This window comes from Cyprinus carpio, chromosome B14 (genome assembly GCF_018340385.1).
Source record: "Cyprinus carpio isolate SPL01 chromosome B14, ASM1834038v1, whole genome shotgun sequence".
Taxonomy (NCBI): domain Eukaryota; kingdom Metazoa; phylum Chordata; class Actinopteri; order Cypriniformes; family Cyprinidae; genus Cyprinus; species Cyprinus carpio.
In genome coordinates, this window is record NC_056610.1 from 25,954,462 (window position 1) to 25,976,757 (window position 22,296).

The following is a 22,296-nucleotide window of genomic DNA, read 5'->3' on the forward strand; positions in this document are numbered from 1 at the left end:
GCCTAGACCTAAGAGAGCTGTCAGGCCAGCTATTAGACTTACCTATAATGAGCCTGGTAAATTCAGAGATGACCCTTTGACCATAGTACACAGAGGGATAGTCATTAAAATAGGAAAACACTATACACAATAGTTATTATGCCCTTAGGACTCCTTTGTTAGTTTATTATTGTCTGGTGAGGACACACAGACATTTAAAAGGGGAAAGGTGTAACCCGGTTGAAATATGTTCTTTAGTATAATAAATAGATTAGACTATAGAATAAATAGTTTAATAAATAGAGTGTAAGGTTAAAAAAGCTAAGATTAACTGACCAGCAGAAGAAGTTATGATTTTGCTCAATGAGAGAAATGCCTATGGAGTAATGTTCATTTACTGTATACAGCATTTAAAATGTTAAATATTTGTTGGGTAATAATATATGTGAAAATGCTTAAAAGATGCCTGTGAAAAATAGTAAGAAAGAGTTACACAAATGTTTTGTGAATTTATTTTATTTCTTAAAGTTTTGTGTATGAGCCAATCACAGGAGAGGTCAAGGGTAAGAAGGAAGTGAGAGTCAGATGCCAGAGTTTTGGCGGAGAGAAAAGACAGTTACTGTTAATGTAATGCACCAGAAAATGAAAGTGTTCAACACAAACTCTTATACAAGACATTAGTGGTGATAGTTCTGTTTGTTTGAGTGATAAACTCATCACATTTACGACAGACATAAGTTTGAGTTAGCCGCTGATTTAGTGGCTAGTGTTTTGCATGGACTTTGCTGATAAGCTAGCGGCCAGCGACCTTAATTATAGGCCCCATTTACACTGCATGGTTCAAGTGACCCAATTCTGATTTTTTCCTCTCATGTGGCACGGATCGGATATGACGGATATGAAATTATTTGCTAAAAATCATTTGATTTCTGTCTGGATTGATTGTTTTTATACGGGTGTTCTTATGCTTAAATTAATTAATGTATGCTTTCTGTTGGATAAAGTGTTAATTGACTGTTATAATATAAAAACTGTATGAGCAACTGCAAATACTCTTTCATTTTAAAGTGTTTTATTTTCACATTTAACTCAAAAAACAAATTCAGCAATGACCCCATTTACAATGTCTAAAGAAGGGCATGTTTAGCAGTCTTCTATGATGCAAATATCTTGTGAAGAATAATGCATGCATGTAGTTATATGTGTTAAAAGTCAACTGCAAATTTAAGCAAAACCACAGACAGCAAAACAACAAACACTACAAAACTGAGAAACAGATCAAGATCTTCAAACAGATAAAACATCTAAACAGACCTGTAAATGAAAGAAATCAACCATAACAGAATAAAGTAAAAATCAAGAGCAGAAATATGAAAATAAACACAATTTGACAGATCTGATTCAGAGAAATAAAAGTTTTATCAGTGATGATCAGAAGGGGTTTCGTGTAATGATATAAAAGTACTGCTAGTTCATTCAGTGTGAAGTAGTGTTGCTTTCGTCAGTGAAAATTATGACTAAATATCATCGTCAACGAACCTTTATAACGTGACGAAAATGAGACGAGACGCAACGTAAATGCTGGTCATGTTACAATGACTATAATTAAATGTATAATGCAATATTGTTGACGAATAAAAATGAGACTAAATGTGGTTTACAAAATAAAAACTATGCTAAAATGTCTCTTCATTTTCGTTGACGAAAACTTGACGAAACAAAATGTTATAACGTTATTTCGTCTCATTTAGTCACGTTATTATTATTATTATTATTTTGCAGTATTTCTGTTTCCTGCATCTCACTTCAGGGCTGCATCAGGTCCTACTGTGCAGATGCGACCAACGTCACTTCCTCGCGGCATTATTAAGAAGATGACAACAAACAAAGCAAAGCAGGATTTATACTTTCGCCTGGCTCCGCTGACTGCGAGCGCACCTTCCCGAACGGATGAGGCTTTTATACTTGTCGCGTTCTCCATTGTCCTCTAAAACCATCAGGAATCACCGGTGAGAAGTCATTTGCCAGTATGGCCAGTACAAGTCTTGTGATGAATGAGTTGATGAATTAATCATTTCTTTATGTACAAACTTAAAACAATCTTAAACTATTGGCTGTATTTCGCACAAGACAACTTTAAGCAAATAGTGTATAATTAATATCTAAATGAATTCTAATGCTGTTTTACACTATAAAAATAAAACATACTTCAAATAAGAAGACTTGGACCAACTATGCAAAAAAAAATAAAAAATTTCCCCTTCACCTAATGGAGTTTGAACTTCATGTTAAACTGCTTCTGTTTCACACAAACATGCATGTTCGGCTAGAATCGCCCTGAACTCGTGCATGTTCGAATGTGGAGTTATGCGGAAAGCTACAAAAAATGCCGTGCACTCCGCCACAAGAAATTAGTTAGCGTGCACTCAAAGCGGACTTCCGGCAACACAGTGATGACGTCATATTTTCCGCTCTCACCCAAGCAAACTTGTGGACGCGTCGAGTATAAATCAGCCTTGACACAGAGAAAGGGACCAATGGCCTGCCAGCCAGGGTTCGTCTTTGGGAGGAAAAATTAGCAGATTTTATTTAATTTAATTTTATTTATTGTTTTTATTTTTATTTTTTTTAATTTATGTGTGTGTACTTCTAACATGTTTGGTTGGTAAAATAAATGTTGTAAATTCAAATCAGAGTGTCTTCCGTATCTGGAATGGATGTATTCTTGAGTCTATAAGGTAACAATAATATAATTGAAATGGGTTTGGCTAAAAGAAAATGTTGGTAGGTACTTTTATTATATTGACTGGGTTAAATAGAATGGCATTACTAAAAAGTCATCAGTTTTTGTCAACTAAAACTAGGCTAAATGTCATCAGTTTTCGTCGACTAAAACTAGACTAGACTTAAAAGAGTATGAACATGACTAAAACTAATAAAAACTAAAATGACAGCTTCACACAAAGACTAGACTAAAACTAAAATTAAAACAGGCCACCAAAAATAACACTAGTATGAAGACACATAAGTAATATAAGCATTAAAACTATCACAAAAGAGAAATGTCCAGAAAATAATCTTTATAACTAAAACTGTAGAAAATCTGGTTTAATTCTTATCTCCTGTTTTTAATTAATCTCTTGGGTTTATATTATAAGATCTGCTGTTGGCAGCTGAAAGCTGGATTGATGTGAGAATCTGTGAGATTATGAAGTTATTTCTCATAGATGTGATGATCTGCTGCTGCTCTCATGAATCTTCTGCTGTGTGTTCATGTCCTTCTCTCAATCTTCTCATCCTCAATTTCTGATCTTCCTGTTTGTTTCCTAAAAACATCATCGTCATCATCATCATCACACTCTTAATATCTCCATGTCAAATCCATAATGATGATGATAAATGTCTCTCACCTGAAGTGTGTCTCATGTAGATGTGAAAAGCTCCTAACAGACCCAACAGAACCATCAGCTGAAGACACCAGACCAACACAAACACCAGAGACACTGAACACATGAACAACAAGAATTAGATACAAAACAAAACCCATCCTTCATGTTTCCAGGAGTGTGTTTGTTAAACTTGTACCACATTCTGATGTCTGTGTGCTGCTGGTCACTGCAGAGGTCAAACTAGAGGTCACAGCTGCAGTAGCTGATCCTGAAATAAAACATCAGCACTGAATCAGCTGCTTTCTCTCTGAAACACATCAACACAATTCACTGCTGAGATCAAACTGAAACAAACTAATGATGCTTTTCAAGAATTAAGAGCCCAATTAAGAGACTTGCATTATTAGTTGCTCTGGTTTCTATATGTATCTGGACATTCATGTACCAACCCGATTCCAAAAAAGGTGGGACACTGTACAAATTGTGAATAAAAACAGAATGCAATGATGTGGAAGTTTCAAATTTCAATATTTTAATCAGAATACAACATAGATGACATATCAAATGTTTAAACTGAAAAAAATTTATCATTTTAAGGGAAAAATAAGTTGATTTTAAATTTCATGGCATCAACACATCTCAAAAAAGTTGGGACAAGGCCATGTTTACCACTGTGTGGCATCCCCTCTTCTTTTTATAACAGTCTGCAAACGTCTGGGGACTGAAGAGACAAGTTGCTCAAGTTTAGGAATAGGAATGTTGTACCATTCTTGTCTAATACAGGCTTCTAGTTGCTCTTCTGTCTTAGGTCTTCTTTGTCGGATCTTCCTCTTTATGATGCGCCAAATGTTTTCTATGGGTGAAAGATCTGGACTGCAGGCTGGCCATTTCAGTACCCAGAACCTTCTTCTACGCAGCCATGATGTTGTAATTGATGCAGTACGTGGTCTGGTTTTGTCATGTTGGAAAATGCAAGGTCTTCCCTGAAAGAGACGATGTCTGGATGAGAGTGTATGTTTTTCTAGAACTTGGATATACCTTTCAGCATTGATGGTGCCTTTCCAGATGTGTAAGCTGCCCATGCCACACCCACTCATGCAACCCCACACCATCAGAGATGCAGGCTTCTGAACTGAGCGCTGATAACAACTTGGGTTGTCCTTGTCCTCTTTAGTCCGGATGACATGGCGTCCCAGTTTTCCAAAAAGAACTTCAAATTTTGATTCGTCTGACCACAGAACAGTTTTCCACTTTGCCACAGTCCATTTTAAATGAGCCTTGGCCCAGAGAAAACACCTGCGCTTCTGGATCATGTTTAGATATGGCTTCTTTTTTGACCTATAGAGTTTTAGCCGGCAACGGTGAATGGCACGGTGGATTATGTTCACCGACAGTGTTTTCTGGAAGTATTCCTGAGCCCATGTTGTGATTTCCATTACAGTAGCATTCCTGTATGTGATGCAGTGCTGTCTAAGGGCCCAAAGATCACAGGCATCCAGTATGGTTTTCCGGCCTTGACCCTTACGCACAGAGATTGTTCCAGATTCTCTGAATCTTTGGATGATATTATGCCCTGTAGATGATAATAACTTCAAACTCTTTGCAATTTTTCTCTGAGAAACATCCTTTCTGATATTGCTCCACTATTTTTCATGCAGCATTGGGGGAATTGGTGATCCTCTGCCCATCTTGACTTCTGAGAGACACTGCCACTCTGAGAGGCTCTTTTTATACCCAATCATGTTGCCAATTGACCTAATAAGTTGCACATTGGTCCTCCAGCTGTTCCTTAAATGTACATTTAACTTTTCCGGTCTCTTATTGCTACCTGTCCCAACTTTCTTGGAATGTGTAGCTCTCATGAAATCCAAAATGAGCCAATATTTGGCATGCATCAAGCTATTAAAACCTATATTATGTATTCGCACAGATAATATAACAGTAGGCTATATTAGTCAATATATTTTTAGTAGGTTAAGCAGTGATTGGATAACTTTTTTTTTTTAATTTAACATTTTTAATTTAAGGCCCACCCACAATTGGTCTGGCCCATCCAAAACTGGAATCCTGGCGCCGTGCCTGGGCCACTCTGAGCTGTGCGTAACGCCCACTGACGTGAAGTGAATGAGACAGAGGCTGTCCTGTACTGTCTGAAATGGTTAACTCTGTGGCGATGCATGTGCAAAACAGATTTAACTAATCATAAAGTCAATCAGGATACATAACACAGCCTACTATAGGCCTACACTAACACCCCCCCCCCCCCCAAGAATATATAATATAGTTCCCACGTCCCTGTCACTTGTTAGCTAGACAGTTAGCATAAGCTAACAATATTTAATTTTCTGTATTTATAAGAAGAAACACACATATCTCTACACTTCTATATAATCCAAAAAAAATAAAAAAATATACACTTTATAAAAAAAATAAAAACAGACATCACACGTAGCGTTTTAATAAAACTGTTAACCTTATGGCAGTGGGGAATTTGAACATGCATGAGTTATTTTATTTAATCTGTGTTTATTTTAATGTTTCCTTTTTTGACCTAAAACATGACACGGATGTTGATGTGTGTGCATTCAAGCATTTCAGTGGCCTTAAATAGATCACCTTTTACAGCAGATTTAGTTCACAAACAACTGACAGTTTTGACCTTAATATGGTTTTCAGTTACAATAATTAATCCTAAAATTCAACATTAGTAACTTACTTTTAGCAGCATCAGTCGCACACGCGCTTACAAGTTCTCCCGGTTGTGAATTCAATTCACTAGAGACTCGCACTAAACGATTCATTTGAATCAGTGAGTTGTCGACTCGAGAACAGCTGCAATCAGATCATTATAATTCGTGAATGAATCGTTTGGTGCGATTTGCGAACCGATTTAAAAGGTTGATTAAAAAGAATCAGTTCATTCATGAATCAGACACCGCTTCTGCGTGTCGGAACACGTGATATATTATTAGGAGTAACATATGTTTTATGAAATGTAGTGAAGTAAAAAGTACGATCTTATGCTTTGAAATGTAGTGAAGTAAAAGTTACTCAAAATAAAACTACTCCAGTAAAGTACAGATACTTGAAAAAAGTTCAGTAACGAAGAAAAGCTACTCAGTTACTGACCACCACTGCAATTTGTACAGTGTCCCAACTTTTTTAGAATTGGGTTTGTATTAAAATCTCACCAGGACAGGGTTTGAGTCTAATGGTCTTCTGTGCGTGACTGACGTGGTTCTTCACACTGCAGCTGATGTTTCCATCTCTTCTCTCATCCAGATCAATGCTGCTGTTTCCATCCATCAGTGGATCTCCATTCAGAGTCCAGCTGTAGATGATCTGATCACCTTTAGAGGAGCAGAACACTGAAGTCTGATTGGAGGAGCAGATTATTGACACTTCCACTGAGCCAATAGGAGCTGGAGGGAGGGACACATCACAGTCACATGACTATTTATTGATATTATGTAAATGAGTCAGTCAAAACTTTTCTAAACAAAATTTATATCTGATATAATAGTGTAAGTCAGTCATGTGACAAAAGTGTAGCAAATGACTGTTTGAAATGCTTTCACATGTCAGTTTTTTAAAAGCAGTATGCAGTACACAGTTAGCAACATGCTGGTTTTTAATTCTTAAAATAGTCTCAGACTCAGTGCAAAGAAAGGGCAGACACTGTTAACTAAATTCTTCCAGATATTCAGTAATGAACTGTAATAAAAATCTTCACAGAGATTCAACTGATTCATTTTCATGAGAGTGAGATCTTTGGAGAACATGAGATTGTAATGAGTCTGATGAGAGAGTTTCTGTACCTTCAACAATCACTTGAAGATCTCTAGATGTTTCTGAGCCGTCTGAGTGAACGAGAGTTAATCTGTAATTCCCTGAATCTGTTCTGATCACACGGTTTATTATCACAGTCCCATTAATGACTGTCACTTCAGGTCTGTTATTATAAAGATCACATTCCCTCATCCTGCCATTCTTTACTCTACAAACTGGACCATCTGCTGTGTTGTTGTTTATTCTCTTTTTTACCTGCAGGTCATATTTACTAGCGTCCTGCACCATCAGCAGATTGAGTTTGTGTCCCAGAGCGGTGTAACAGGGATCAGACTGATCAAAACTGCAGTTTAACTCCAGACCTGAAGAACAAAACACACAAAAATGTTCCAAAATTTTAGGACATCATGAATTTAAATCAGACACAAATTACACAAACATTCACAGAATTAAAGTTCAACTGAAGAAACACATCAAACTAATTATTGATCTGATCTCAGTTCATCTCAATAATGCTCATTGTCAGAACCATTTCATCTCTACTTTAAACTTTTACATGCAGGTGTCCAGTAGGGGTCATTCTTGGGTAATTAGTTACATAAATACAGTACAGGCGGGAAACTTCCCTCAGATAACAGGAGGGAAGGTGCACAGTTACACTGGGTTATATAAGCAAGTAGGAAATTTGTACAGGTGAAGGACTGGAAATGTGGATTTATTGACTGTTTGTTTGGAAACATAAATCTACAATTGTGAGCATTTTAACCTTCAGTTAATAATAAACCAGTGGTGTGTGTCCATTAACAAGCACCGTCCAGCATCCCTCAGCTAATTTAAATCGTAGACATAGCTGCTTACACTCATCTTCACAATAAACACAGATTTGTATCATTTGTGTGTCTCCTGACTTGAAGGGATAGTTACATGCAGGAAAATCACGAGCATACATTGTGATACTCTTCAAAACAGAGGCAGGGTGACGCGGAGGAGAAGAATTGTTGAATAAAGTTATTTTTGTTTTCTCTGCGCAAAAGAAAAGTATTCTCGTAGCTTTGTAAGGTTATGGTTGAACCACTGATGTCACATGGACTGTTTAAAGATGTCCTTACTGTGTTTCTTGCCTTGATTGTGGTAATTACATTGCTGTCTAAGGAGGGACAGAAAGCTCTCGGATTTCTTCAAAAATATATTTATTTGCATTTCGAAGATGAACGAAGGTCTTATGGGTTTGGAACGACATGATGGTGAACAATTAATGACATGGTGAACTATCCCTTTAATACTGTTATAATTAACAGGACACTGAACATAACCCTGTCACTGCACAGACTGAACTCAAATTAGAGTGTGATACAAAATATCTGTTATAATCAAACATTTACTTTAATTAAAAATGTCTGTTGAACACTGGAATGTCTCAACAATGTCTTTATGCTCTCATTCATCTTAATGTTAATTTTATTCAAATGAAGCTCATGCTTTCACAGTCTGCATAGTTTTATTTTCTAAATCGCTTCATGCATGTCAACGTGACATTTTTATAATGCAGAATTTGTCTTTGCCCTGCACTTTTTTGCTGAATCCTATTACACTGTGACAGTTCTCTCTTTATTAATAGTGTTTTGATATTTCTCATATCATATTTAATGAAGAGACATCATTTTATCAATCCTCAATATAGGCTAGTAAAAAAAAGTAAAAAAAGTAAATACATTTACAAAAATACTATATAAAATAAAAAATACAAACTTTTTAGCACAATGAACATGAAGAAACACTCACTTCCTCTCACATTTTATAATACTCCACTGATACAAACTGTTTAAAAAGCTCAGAAAACACTGTGACTAGATCTCTGCAGACTCTTAATGTAATATTACAACTCAAATGTTTTTATTTCAGAGATTGATCTGATTGATCAGCATCATAAGAGTTTGATGTGAAAGTGACTCACATGCAGCAGTCTGCAGCAGCAGCAGCATCAGTCCAAAGATGAGCATCATTTCTCTAAAGTCCAGTTTCAGAAGAACTCAATCCCAGCAGAAGAGTGTGACGCTGCTTCAGATCGTCTGTGTTCTGGCTCTCATCAAGACAAGTGTCTTCACGGCGAGACTGGACTGACACACAAGGAAACCTCTGACCGCTTCACTGAGGAAAGAGGAAGTTTCTTCTTATGGGGGAAGACACACGCTGTTAGTTTGCACTACAATACATCTGAAACAAGAGAAACTAAGAGAAAGAAAGAACAAGTATCAGGCACATTTTCAAAAGTGCAAAAAATCTTGTTTTGGAAGTAACAAGTGGACAGGATTTGTTTCTGAGTGAAGTAAAATGACTAGTTATGCAAATGACTTCACAGATTCTCTTGCAGATCACATAAAACAGTATCTTTAGTGTATTAATGAAATGCTCTGGACAGTTTTATTGAGAGTAAAGCAGAATCAGGTCTACATGCATTGCATGTGTATTGAGTGTGTGCTGATGTTTGACTCAGTTCTAGTCAGTTCACATGTGAATGAAGAGAGGATTGTGATCTTCTGTTGACTGGAGCAGAGACTCATGGGACTCAGAGCTGCTGATGTAGAGAGCGCCACATGCAGGAGAAAACTACAACTACAGCTGCACTCTTTCACACAATAATATCCAGCTGCAGACCCGCAGCACCAGCAGTTTCAGAACTGCAGTCTCAGAACCGGAAGTGAGGTGCAGAGCTTACGTTCTTAACAGAGTAGCGCCACCTTATGTTTTTTAAGGGGTAATTTGCTTTTATTACACAACATAGGTCATACTTTATGTATGTATGCATTTTATAATGATACATTAAGCATTTTATAAACATCAATCTTGTGTAATTTAGTTGTAGGCCTATACAGTTATTTGTTTTATTATATTATGCAAGTTATTTCCTGTTTGTGATATTAAAAATAATGTTTGAAATTTCTGGGTATTTTATATAAAATATACTTTAATCACAAGATTCAAAATGAATGTTTACTACAAAGTCAAGTACACGTGCATCATACATTTTTCTATATAAAAACTAAAACATTTCAATAAAACACACACACACACAAACAGCAGCATGATACTTAAAGTAACAAAATGTACACAATAATTAAATTGAAGCTTATAAAATGAACAGTTCACTCTTAGGCGAATTTTGTTATGACATTCCTACAAAAATAACTTATAAGGAAAAAAGACTAAACAACAAGCCCACTCAGCAAACTCCTGATTGTTCCAAAAGATTGTTGAGCGTCTTCTCCTTGTCCTCTTCCTAAATTATAAGGAAACGAGACTCTTCCACTGGCCCCCTGAGCAGATGTCTGTAGGAATGGAGCCAATTTCGCAACTTCATCTATATTACAGAATATTAAAGGAAAATGTAACTTTATTATTTCATACACACACACACACACACACACACACACACACACACACACACACACACACACACACACACACACACACACACACACACATATATATATATATATATACAGGTCCTTCTCAAAAAATTAGCATATTGTGAAAAAGTTCATTATTTTCCATAATGTAATGATAAAAATTAAACTTTCATATATTTTAGATTCATTGCACACCAATTGAAATATTTCAGGTCTTTTATTGTTTTAATACTGATGATTTTGGCATACAGCTCATGAAAACCCAAAATTCCTATCTCAAAAAAATTAGCATATCATGAAAAGGTTCTCTAAACGAGTTATTAACCTAATCATCTGAATCAACTAATTAACTCTAAACACCTGCAAAAGATTCCTGAGGCTTTTAAAAACTCCCAGCCTGGTTCATTACTCAAAACCGCAATCATGGGTAAGACTGCCGACCTGACTGCTGTCCCAGAAGGCCATCATTGACACCCTCAAGCGAGAGGGTAAGACACAGAAAGAAATTTCTGAACGAATAGGCTGTTCCCAGAGTGCTGTATCAAGGCACCTCAGTAGGAAGTCTGTGGGAAGGAAAAAGTGTGGCAAAAAAACGCTGCACAACGAGAAGAGGTGACCGGACCCTGAGGAAGATTGTGGAGAAAGACCGATTCCAGACCTTGGGGGACCTGCGGAAGCAGTGGACTGAGCCTGGAGTAGAAACATCCAGAGCCACCGTGCACAGGCGTGTGCTTTTGAACCAGAAACAGCGGCAGAAGCGCCTGACCTGGGCTACAGAGAAGCAGCACTGGACTGTTGCTCAGTGGTCCAAAGTACTTTTTTCGGATGAAAGCAAATTTTGCATGTCATTCGGAAATCAAGGTGCCAGAGTCTGGAGGAAGACTGGGGAGAAGGAAATGCCAAAATGCCTGAAGTCCAGTGTCAAGTACCCACAGTCAGTGATGGTCTGGGGTGCCATGTCAGCTGCTGGTGTTGGTCCACTGTGTTTTATCAAGGGCAGGGTCAATGCAGCTAGCTATCAGGAGATTTTGGAGCACTTCATGCTTCCATCTGCTGAAAAGCTTTATGGAGATGAAGATTTCGTTTTTCAGCACGACCTGGCACCTGCTCACAGTGCCAAAACCACTGGTAAATGGTTTACTGACCATGGTATTACTGTGCTCAATTGGCCTGCCAACTCTCCTGACCTGAACCCCATAGAGAATCTGTGGGATATTGTGAAGAGAAAGTTGAGAGACGCAAGACCCAGCACTCTGGATGAGCTTAAGGCCGATATCGAAGCATCCTGGGCCTCCATAACACCTCAGCAGTGCCGCAGGCTGATTGCCTCCATGCCACGCCGCATTGAAGCAGTCATTTCTGCAAAAGGATTCCCGACCAAGTATTGAGTGCATAACTGAACATAATTATTTGAAGGTTGACTTTTTTTGTATTAAAAACACTTTTCTTTTATTGGTCGGATGAAATATGCTAATTTTTTGAGATAGGAATTTAGGGTTTTCATGAGCTGTATGCCAAAATCATCAGTATTAAAACAATAAAAGACCTGAAATATTTCAGTTGGTATGCAATTAATCTAAAATATATGAAAGCTTAATTTTTATCATTACATTATGGAAAATAATGAACTTTTTCACAATATGCTAATTTTTTGAGAAGGACCTGTATATATATATATATATATATATATATATATATATATATATATATATATATATATATATATATATATAGATAGATATATAGATAGATAGATAGATAGATAGATAAAATATATTGCTGAGAGCTTCTATACCTTCAACAATCACTTGAAGATAACTTCTCATTACCATATCTATCTTAACGACATCTGATGTGTATCTTCCTGAATCTGCTCTGGTCACATTGTTTATGGTCAGAGTCAAATTATCAAAGAAGAACTCAGATCTGTTTCTGATGGATTCATGTGTATTTATGATCAGAGGCACATTTTTAAAGAACTCATATCTGTTTCTGATGGACACATAATCATACTTTTTCATTTTCTTTATGCTAAAAATGTCCAGACTCCTGCCATCATTTAACACCTCATCCAAATAAAGGTCTTGAAATGGAGGTTTCAGCTTCATTTGCAGATTGAGTTTGTGTCCCAGAGCTGCGTAACATTGTTTGATCAAATATGGTTCATCAAATGTGCAGAACTGATCCAGACCTAAAGAACAAAACACACACAAGATGAAATGTACCAACATCGACAGACAGAGTAAGAGTGTTACTGCTGGTAGAAATATCATCTCTCTCATCATGTATTTCAACAGACACAAATCACACAAACATTCATAATCAAGTTCTACGGAAGACACATATCAGACTCTTGATCTCATATCATGGTTCATCAAGTGATAAAAAATTTTGAATTGAAAAAAAAAAAAAAGTTTTTCTACATTTCCTGAAACTTTTTGAAAACAACTGAAGAAATAGTAGAAGGCATGTACAATACACACAAAAGCATATCTAATTCATCATTGCTCACAATTTAATTCATATTACATTAAATACATGTACAGCAGCCAGAACATCAGAGGTCTGGTGAATAAACTTTAGTTTCCATGCAGATATTAGGATTTATAAATAAATGGCATTATGCGTGCACAATGTAAATAGAAATATCATGTATGACTTTAACAGAAATGGCATGCTACATTTTAATGTTTAATAATACTGAGGATTGATTGGCTGCGAAATTTCTGCTTTGAACTTTGCTCTTTTGAGTGCAAATAAAATGTTTTAATGCAAATAATGACTGCAGCAAAAAAATTAAATATAATTAATTATTTATGATATACACTATCAGAAAAAAAAGGTACAAAAGCTGTCACTGGGGTGGTGCCTTTTCAAAAGGTACACTTTTGTACCTTTTAGATACTGATATGTACACTTTAGGTACTTATATGTATCTTAAAGGTACCACTATGGACCCTTTAGGTACAAAGTTGTGCCTTTTGAAACGGTACTGCCGCAGTGACAGCTTTTGTACCTTTTTTTCTGAGAGTGTAGAGGCATGTTATCAGCAAATAAATAAGAGGAAAGAAAAAGTTAGAGAATTTTTAGCAGCGATAAAGTTGAACCATGTGATGATGTGTGAAAACAAGAATAAAAGTGCAGTCATTTTATATAAACATATCAGGATATTATCTGACCATTACAGAGAAAGTAAGAGGAAGTTTTAAGAGATTGTTACTGTGATTTAGCAGTTCCTACTTCAACACACACACACACACACACACACACTGAAAGTAGGAGAAAGAAGAATCATTTCACAGTGAATTCTAAAAGTGCAAATTGCTGTAATTATTCTTTGGCAGGACTTTGTTAAAGTTTTATCAATGCACTTTCTATGAAGAAAAAACTCACAAAAAAAAAAAAAAGGGTTTTGATTCATATCGAACATACTTCATTGTTTCGAGCAAATGCAAGAAAATACAATAGAAATGGTGTCTGAAATGCATTTGTGAGGTGGAGCCTAAATTTAAAACAAAGCAAAGTTAAACAAATCAATAAAACCTAGTGAAAAAGTTGTCAAGATCATATTTAATATTAATTAACAGTGACAGCCTAAAACTGAGACACAGATCAAGAGAAACAGTTAAAACATCTGATTAGACACAGAAGAGACAGATACTAAATGAAAAAGCAGAGATGTGGAATAACTCTAGAAAATAAACACACAGAATAACTTCACAATCTGCCAGAAGAGTTTTATCATGAATGAACAAAAGGTGTTCCATGTGATGAAACAAAAATACTGCTACTTCAGTCAAAGCACGATGACAAATTAATAAAACTAATGCAAAAACAAATGTACAACAAACAATTAAAAAAATACATTCATATCTAAACTGTAGTCAGTCTGGTTTAATTCATTCGTCACCAGTCTGTAATTCTGCCTCTAAATGAGATTAAATGATGATTTCATGAGCCGCTGATTTACATCTGACAGAAATAATGCTCACAGAAATACATCAACATACTCGACAAGAAATAAACACAACACATGTAAAGATCAGTGTCAATTATGAAAGCTTCTTCTGTCTCCAGGTTTTATAGGTAATACTTTGAGATATTTAAGTAATACAGCATTTACTCAAAGAAAACATTTCTTCACCATAAGTAATAACAACTTGTATAATTGCAACAATGATACCAATCACTCTGGTTGAAACAATGTCACTTTCCCATATCTTTATGGAAAAATACATAATATACACAATTAACACAATTTAACACCTTTGATAATCTCAAACGTATTAATATCCAAATTATTACGGTTTAGAACCATAAAACTGATAAATACCCATACCTGTCCATGGTGTTGGCTCATCCATGGTTGTTATCTGAAGGAGAGAGACCAACACCTCCACGGTGTTCTCTGGAATACTTAAAGAATCCATTAGGATAGCGATCACATCCACAGTGTCGCCATGTTCTTTAATGATTTCTGCTAAGACATTGCAAGGGACAGTGGCAGCTTTGACTGACTAAAAGGGGTACTCTGATTGTCACCGACCCATGGTGCTTGTTAGAAATCTGTAGTCAAGTCAAGTCATCTTTATTTATATAGCGCTTTAAACAAAAAAGATTGCATCAAAGCAACTGAACAACATTAATTAGGAAAACAGTGTCAATAATGCAAAATGACAGTTAAAGGCAGTTCATCATTGAATTCAGTGATGTCATCAATCAGACTGTAGGTCTACCTCTGCCCATCCCTCAAGAGGTATTTCAGTACCATTGGCTGCAGAGATTTCAAGGGACTGACTGTTAAGGAGTGACTGAAGTGACATGAGGTGATACCCTATCTATCCAGGTTTTGCTGACCATAATCACCTGGGCTCCTGAATCTAATAGCATTTCTACTGGCATACCATTGATGTTACAGGAAACAGTACAGCTTTTTCCAATGAGCTGGGCCATACATTTCTTCTGGTTCAACTGACATGATGTGGCTGACATTTTAACCGTATCTGTGGGCTTAACACTGTTCACAGTCACTGGCTGCCTTTCTCCAGCGACCTCTTCTCGTTTTCCGACGTTCATCGCTGCAAGCATCCGATGGCTCGATGGCCTGCCTGACCACAAACAAAACAATGGGGACAGTTTATTGTCTCTTTCATTATGCAGTTGGAGCATCTATCCTTTTTCTCAACTGTCAGGGATTGTGGGTGCTTAATAGGTGTACTAGAGTTGCCAGTCGGGGCAGGGTCAACAGTGTGGTTCACAGTGTAGTGTCATTTGTCGGGTCAGTGAGGACACTTGAGCAGTCAGCTCTCTAATAGCTTGGTGATTAGCTTGCAACTCAGCATGAAGAGTTGGCTAGACTTGGCTACAGCACCTAAGCACTTTAACCTTCCTTCTTCCTCCATTGTTGACTTTGTCAGCTGTTCTAACAGTGAGTCATCACTAACTTGTGTGTTAGCAAGGAAAGGTTTGATGTCTTGCCTAACATGACTGTTCTTCTCATTTAACCCTTGATACAAGGTGGCAGAAAAGTACCCTGAACCAATCGCTTATCATAGTTAAACTCTGCACCTGGTTGCTGTGACTCGAAAATAACTCTTTGTTTTAGCCCTATAAGTCTATAGAGGAACTGATGTGGACTCTCTTTGTCATGTTGTTTAGCATTACTGAGCTCGTGGAAGAGCTCAGCTACACCTTTATCTCTCACATGAGCTAGGAGAAGTCTCTTTAATCCATTCACTGTTAAACCATCGTGGTTATTGAGCATTTCTCTGAAGGTACCTGATTTAGTTATCTTGAACACTGCTCTAATGATCTCAACCTCACTAAACCCTTCTTGTAGAGCATTATCATTCTCCTTACAGAGACCACTGAAAGAAATATCCGACCCGGTTTCAAATATTTGACCCCCATGAAATTTACATTCCCGACGTGGAAACAAAGCCGTGACATCAGACAGTCTCACTACCTGATCAGCAACAGTTGAAGATAGGCTTGTCTGGTGGGTGTCACGAGTACCAGTGACACCCAGGTGACCTGGTATCCCAACATCAGCAGGTGTGTAAATGTCTCTGTCCATGTGTGACGTGGGAATGTGCAATTCTGACAGAGGTGCAAGACAGTCTGTGGGCGATAGTTGTGTGTGAGTGCCCCTGTCCGATGAATATGTATGTGCGTCCTCTGCCGAAGCAGGGAGGTGTTTGTGTGTACAAGTAGGTGTACTGTCCATGTGAACAGTAGAAACATAAGCCTCATCAGACCCGGAGTCAGCTGATGTCAGTTCATGTAACAGATCCTGGAGGGAGCGAAGTTGAGCCATACCTTCATCTTCCATCGTTTTCAACCTTTCACTCCTGGTGTAGTTGATGATAAATTCATAGAGCTCTGGTTCACTGAAGCCTTCTGTACTCTCACTGCCATCTTCAGTCGCCTTGGCAACCAACTGTAGTTGACTGGTACTCAACACTAGAAGCTTTTTGTGAATCTGGAAAATCAACATCCGTTGTGGGGTTACAGGTGCCATCTTGACATTTCACCGTTGACGGTCGCTCTCTGGCTGATGTTGGGCACACCAGCTTCCCTTGAAACTTGACCACCAACCTCTACCATGACAGCTCTCCCCACTAGACGATATGGGATCCCGGAAGATGCCCCCAATTGTTACCGGCAGCAGACCTAGGGGAATCTGTGCTGGCACAAGCCAAATCACACACCAAGTTGTGAGTGATAAGGGGACCAACACGTTATTGCCTTGCTCGAGTGCAGTTTTAATATGACAAAGATAATCACTGTTGAAATATGGACACATCATACTTTGTCTACAAGCAAACCAAAATTCTCAATAAAATAACATTCAACTGTCACTTTAACAATGCCTTGAATTTATTCATATAAGTAATGTAATTAGATTTCCCATATGAACATAGGCATAACTGCATGAACAAAAAAGAACCCAATACAGTTGAAAATACATCTGTATAATGTAGTATTGGTAATACTTTGATATATTGAAATAATACAGCATTTACTCAAAGAAAACATTTCTTCACTATAATTAATACCGACTTGTATAAATGCAAAAATGATACCTGATCACTGTGGTTGAAACAATGTTACTTTCCCATATCTTTATGGAAAAATACATTATATATACACAATTAACACAATTTCCCCGTAACACCTTTAATAATCTCAAACGTATTAATATCCAAATTATTATGGTTTAGAACCATAAAACTGGTGTTAACACATTAAAACCCCATCACATCTTACTATTCACATTGAATATCCCATGTAACAATATTATGCCTTCACATGCATATACTAAGAGAATATCTGCAAAAATACATACAGTATGGAGTTGATTAACATTCACAATAGATAGAAATACATATAATCAGAACGATTGATAGACATAAATGTGTTTAGGAAACAATCCAATGTCTTGCAGATTTCCACGTACATGCTTCAAGACACATTATCTTTATATCCCTTTGGTGAATCTTTGCTAATTTTTCTAACCGCGAGTTAGCAGATAACGTTTAACATTTTCTTGAACATAAATCTCATCCTATTATCCTACTAACACATTCCAACATTCTTTCCAAACATTTCTTTATAGTAACGATGATGGATGGTTAACACAAACCACTTAAAAAGAGTTGTTACCTATACCTGTGAGTGATAAGGAGACGAACACATTATTGCCTTGCAGTTTTATTATGACCTGGAACTCAAGCTGTCTGTCTCCTAGATAACCCAATAAAGCACCACACTGCCCTCTACAGGTGTGGTGGTGAAATACATGAAATATTGTAGATGTGAAAAGCTCCTAACAGACCAAACAGAACCATCAGATGAAGACACCAGACCAGATCAAACACCAGAGACACTGAACACATGTACACATCAATCAATCAATCAATCAATCAATCAATCAATCAATCAATCAATGAACAACAATTAGGCAGAAAACAAAACCTTCATGTTTTAAGCAGTGACACGTTCTGAATGTGTGTGCTGATCACTGATATCAACACAATTCACTGCTGAGATCAAGCTGAAACAAGCTAAAGACACTCTCAAGAATTAAGAGACTTGACTGTTCTTCATCATTGCTGTTGCTGTGGTTTATATATTGTTGTAAAATTATTCTGACTAAAGAATATACATAAAACCTCTATTCAAATCTTTGTTTCCCACAAGCAAAGGCAATATATAAATATCACTCTTACCTCTGTTATTTATCAGATGCGATAGAAACTTCAGTACTTCTTCCTGATCAATCCAGATCAGCTCAGTTGGGTGGACCTTCGTAATGCAGGTTCAGGAATAAGATAAAATAATAACTTCACTTTTAATAAATTACTCAGAAACTTGTTTAAAAGAAGTTTAACGCATCACCATAGGAAATGGTTTCGCTTTATTAAAACAATAACTCATAAGCAAATAACAAAAAAAGTAAATAGCGGCAGTGAATGTGTTCCAACCATAACATTTTTAATAGTCACAAAAACAACACGTCTTCCTTTCCAGATGCCCTTTTCGGTGAACACACTCACCCACACGCACACACATACACAGGTTGCTATGGATACAGGAGCATGACCCTTCACCTAGAAGCAATCTCTTCTTCACCTAGTAGTACAAATTCAGATGAAGTAATTGCTGCATCTTTTTCTTTAAAGCAAATTAATCTATCTCTAGTTTTAATCTAAACAATTACAACATCTTAAAGGCATAGTCTAAGCAAAGAACTATTTCTAAACTGCATAGCATCATTTATTTTATGATAAGATAAAACATATTGCAACACAACACTTTAAGAAAGAAGGTCCATTCTGCAACGTTGTTGCAAAATGCACTTCCTTGCACAATCATCATACAGTTGGCAAAAAAGCATACATAGATGGCAATCTTAACTGTTGATCAAATTCTAACAGAAAGTATATCTCGTTATTGCCTTTTAAGGCTTTTCAGGTTTTGTAGCTGACGTTTGCAACTCCAAATTAAAGTTAACCAACTCTTTCATCTTTTCAGCATTCTCATAATTTTCTTATTCAAATCCTCTTGTTTTCATATAAGTTGAATTGTTCTTCTTATCCTAAAAACCATCTCCTGTTACATCAGTTGACATTCTGTCCTGCTTTCCTCGAAGTTTCTCCTTCTTCTTTTGTCTTTTGACTTCTTTGTTCCAGTTCCTCTGTATCCCTTCTATGAGAAGATCATCAAAGTCAATTTTTAATTTACCTGGTTCATTATCACAGTTACCAAGTGAGAATCGATTGTGAATATTGTGAATGGGACACTTCATTCTTAAAGAATCACCAGAACCGACAATATATATACAGTATGTGGACATTCATGTAATAAAATCTCACCAGGACAGGGTTTGAGTCTAATGGTCTTCTGTGCATGACTGACGTTGTTCTTCACGCTGCAGCTGATGTTTCCATCAGTTCCCTCATCCAGATCAATGCTGCTGTTTCCAAACATTGGTCCTTCTTCTAGTATTTTTCCATTCAGAGTCCAGCTGTAGATGAACTGATCTCCCTCAGAGGAGCAGAACACTGTAGTCTGATTGGAGGAGCAGATGATTGACACTTCCACTGAGCCAATAGGAGCTAGAGGGAGGGACACATGACAGTCACATGACTCTTTCTCAACATGTTATCAGTGTCAATCTCAAAGCATTTCTAAAATAAAATATATTGCTGAGAGCTTCTACACCTTCAACAATCACTTGAAGATCACTTTTCATTAACATATCTATCTCAACGACAAATGATGTGTATCTTCCTGAATCTGCTCTGGTCACATTGTTTATGGTCAGAGTCATATTATCAAAGAAGAACTCAGATCTGTTTCTGATGAATTCATGTGTATTTATGATCAGAGTCAAATTTTTTAATAACTCAGATATGTCTCTGATGGATTCATAATTATACTTTTTATTTTTATTTATGCTAAAAACGTTCAGTGTACTGCCATCATTTAACGTCTTATACAAATCAAGTTCAGTATATGAAGGGTTCAGCATCATCTGCAGACTGAGTTTGTGTCCCAGAGCTGCGTAACATTGTTTGATCGAATATGGTTCATCAAATGTGCAGAGCTGATCCAGACCTAAAGAACGAAACACAAACAAGATGAAATGTACCAACATCGACAGACAGAGTCAGAGTGTTACTGCTGGTAGAAATATCATCTCTCTCATCATGAATTTCAACAGACACAAATTACATAAACATTCATAATAAGTTCTACGGAAGACACATATCAGACTCTTGATCTCATATCAGGTTTATCAAATGATAAAAAAATTAAGTTTTTCTACATGTCCTGAAACTTTTTGAAAACAACTGAAGAAATAGTAGAAGGCATGTACAACACACAAAAAACCATAATTCAATTCATATTACATTAAATACATGTACAGCAGCCAGAACATCAGAGGTCTGGTGAATAAACTTTAGTTTCCATGCAGATATTAGGATTTATAAATAAATGGCAGCATGTGTGCACAATGTAAATAGAAATATCATGTATGACTTTAATAGAAATGGCATGCTACGTTTTAATGTTTAATAATACTGAGGATTGATTGGCTGAGAAAATTCCGCTTTGAACTTTGCTCTTTTGAGTGCAAAGAAAATATTTCAATGCAAATAATGACTGCAGCAAAAAATACTGTTTAAACTGTTTATAATATAGAGGCATGTTATCAGCAAATAAATAAGAGGAAAGAGAAAGTTAGAGAATTGTTAGCAGCGATAAAGTTGAACCATGTGATGATGTGTGAAAACAAGAATAGAAGTGCAGTCATTTTATATAAAATGCTGCTTTAGTTGGCAAGCTTCTTCAAAGTTATATATGTTTAATCAGTCAATGAATGCTATTTCTATATTTCCTGGTAGATAATCAGCTGTTATACTTTACATAAGGAGATTTCTGAGAATTCAGACTCCTGCACTTTATTTCTGAATTACCAGCACAAACTTTTAAAGACATTTTTATTCCCACATCATTTTGGGGTCTTTAACAAAAACACCCAACTCTTTAACTATGAGTCTTTCAATTAATTGAATATTACTTAAGTAATATTCTTATATATTACTTGGATATTAAAAGATTTTGATGTGAAAGTGTCTCACATGCAGCAGTTTGCAGCAGCAGCAGCATCAGTCCAAAGATGAGCATCATTTCTCTAAAGTCCAGTTGCAGAAGAGAGTCAGATCGAGTCTCACTGACAGACAGAAGCTCTACTGACACATCAGGATATTATCTGACTTTTACAGAGAAAGTAAGAGGAAGTTTTCAGAGATTGTTACTATGATTTAGCAGTTCCTACTTCAACACACACACACACACACACACACACACACGCACACACACACACACACACACAACTGAAAGTAAGTGAAAGAAGAAGAATTTCACAGTCACACTTCTAAAAATGCAAAAAGTCTGTAATTATTGTTTGGCGGGACTTTGTTAACATTTCATCAATGCATTTTCTATGAAGAAAAAAAAACTCACTAAATAAAAGTTAAATTGTTTCAGGCTCATCAAAGCCTTTTGATTCATATCGAACATACTTCAGTGTTTCGAGCAAATGCAATATAATACAATAGAAATGGTGTCTGAAATACATTTATGAGGTGGAGCCTAAATTTAAAACAAAGCAAAGCTAAACAAATCAATGAATCCCAGTGAAAAAGTTGTCAAGATCATAT

At 36.5% G+C, this 22,296-nt stretch overlaps 2 protein-coding genes across 7 annotated transcripts in view; both read right to left on the reverse strand.

Annotated features, from left to right (window-relative positions):
• Positions 1–22,296, reverse strand: part of LOC109048099 — a 77,819-nt gene that overhangs the window by 2,306 nt on the left and 53,217 nt on the right. The gene's annotated exons all lie outside the window — the stretch shown is intronic.
• LOC109046350 lies at positions 2,873–21,850 on the reverse strand. 5 transcript variants are annotated; one of them, XM_042738765.1, is made up of 6 exons: positions 21,715–21,839; positions 7,187–7,519; positions 6,560–6,790; positions 3,565–3,636; positions 3,390–3,482; positions 2,873–3,305 (listed from the first exon to the last, which is right to left on the reverse strand). In XM_042738765.1, the coding sequence occupies exons 1-6, from the start codon at positions 21,761–21,763 to the stop codon at positions 3,229–3,231; spliced, it is 855 nt and encodes a 284-aa protein (XP_042594699.1). In that variant the 5' UTR covers positions 21,764–21,839; the 3' UTR covers positions 2,873–3,228. The 5 variants fall into 5 exon arrangements, with proteins under 5 accessions (XP_042594699.1, XP_042594698.1, XP_042594697.1 ...); XM_042738764.1 differs by lacking the exon at positions 21,715–21,839 and adding an exon at positions 9,112–9,370; XM_042738763.1 differs by lacking the exons at positions 3,565–3,636; positions 6,560–6,790; positions 7,187–7,519 and adding exons at positions 19,942–20,184; positions 20,291–20,686 and having other exon boundaries at positions 21,715–21,850.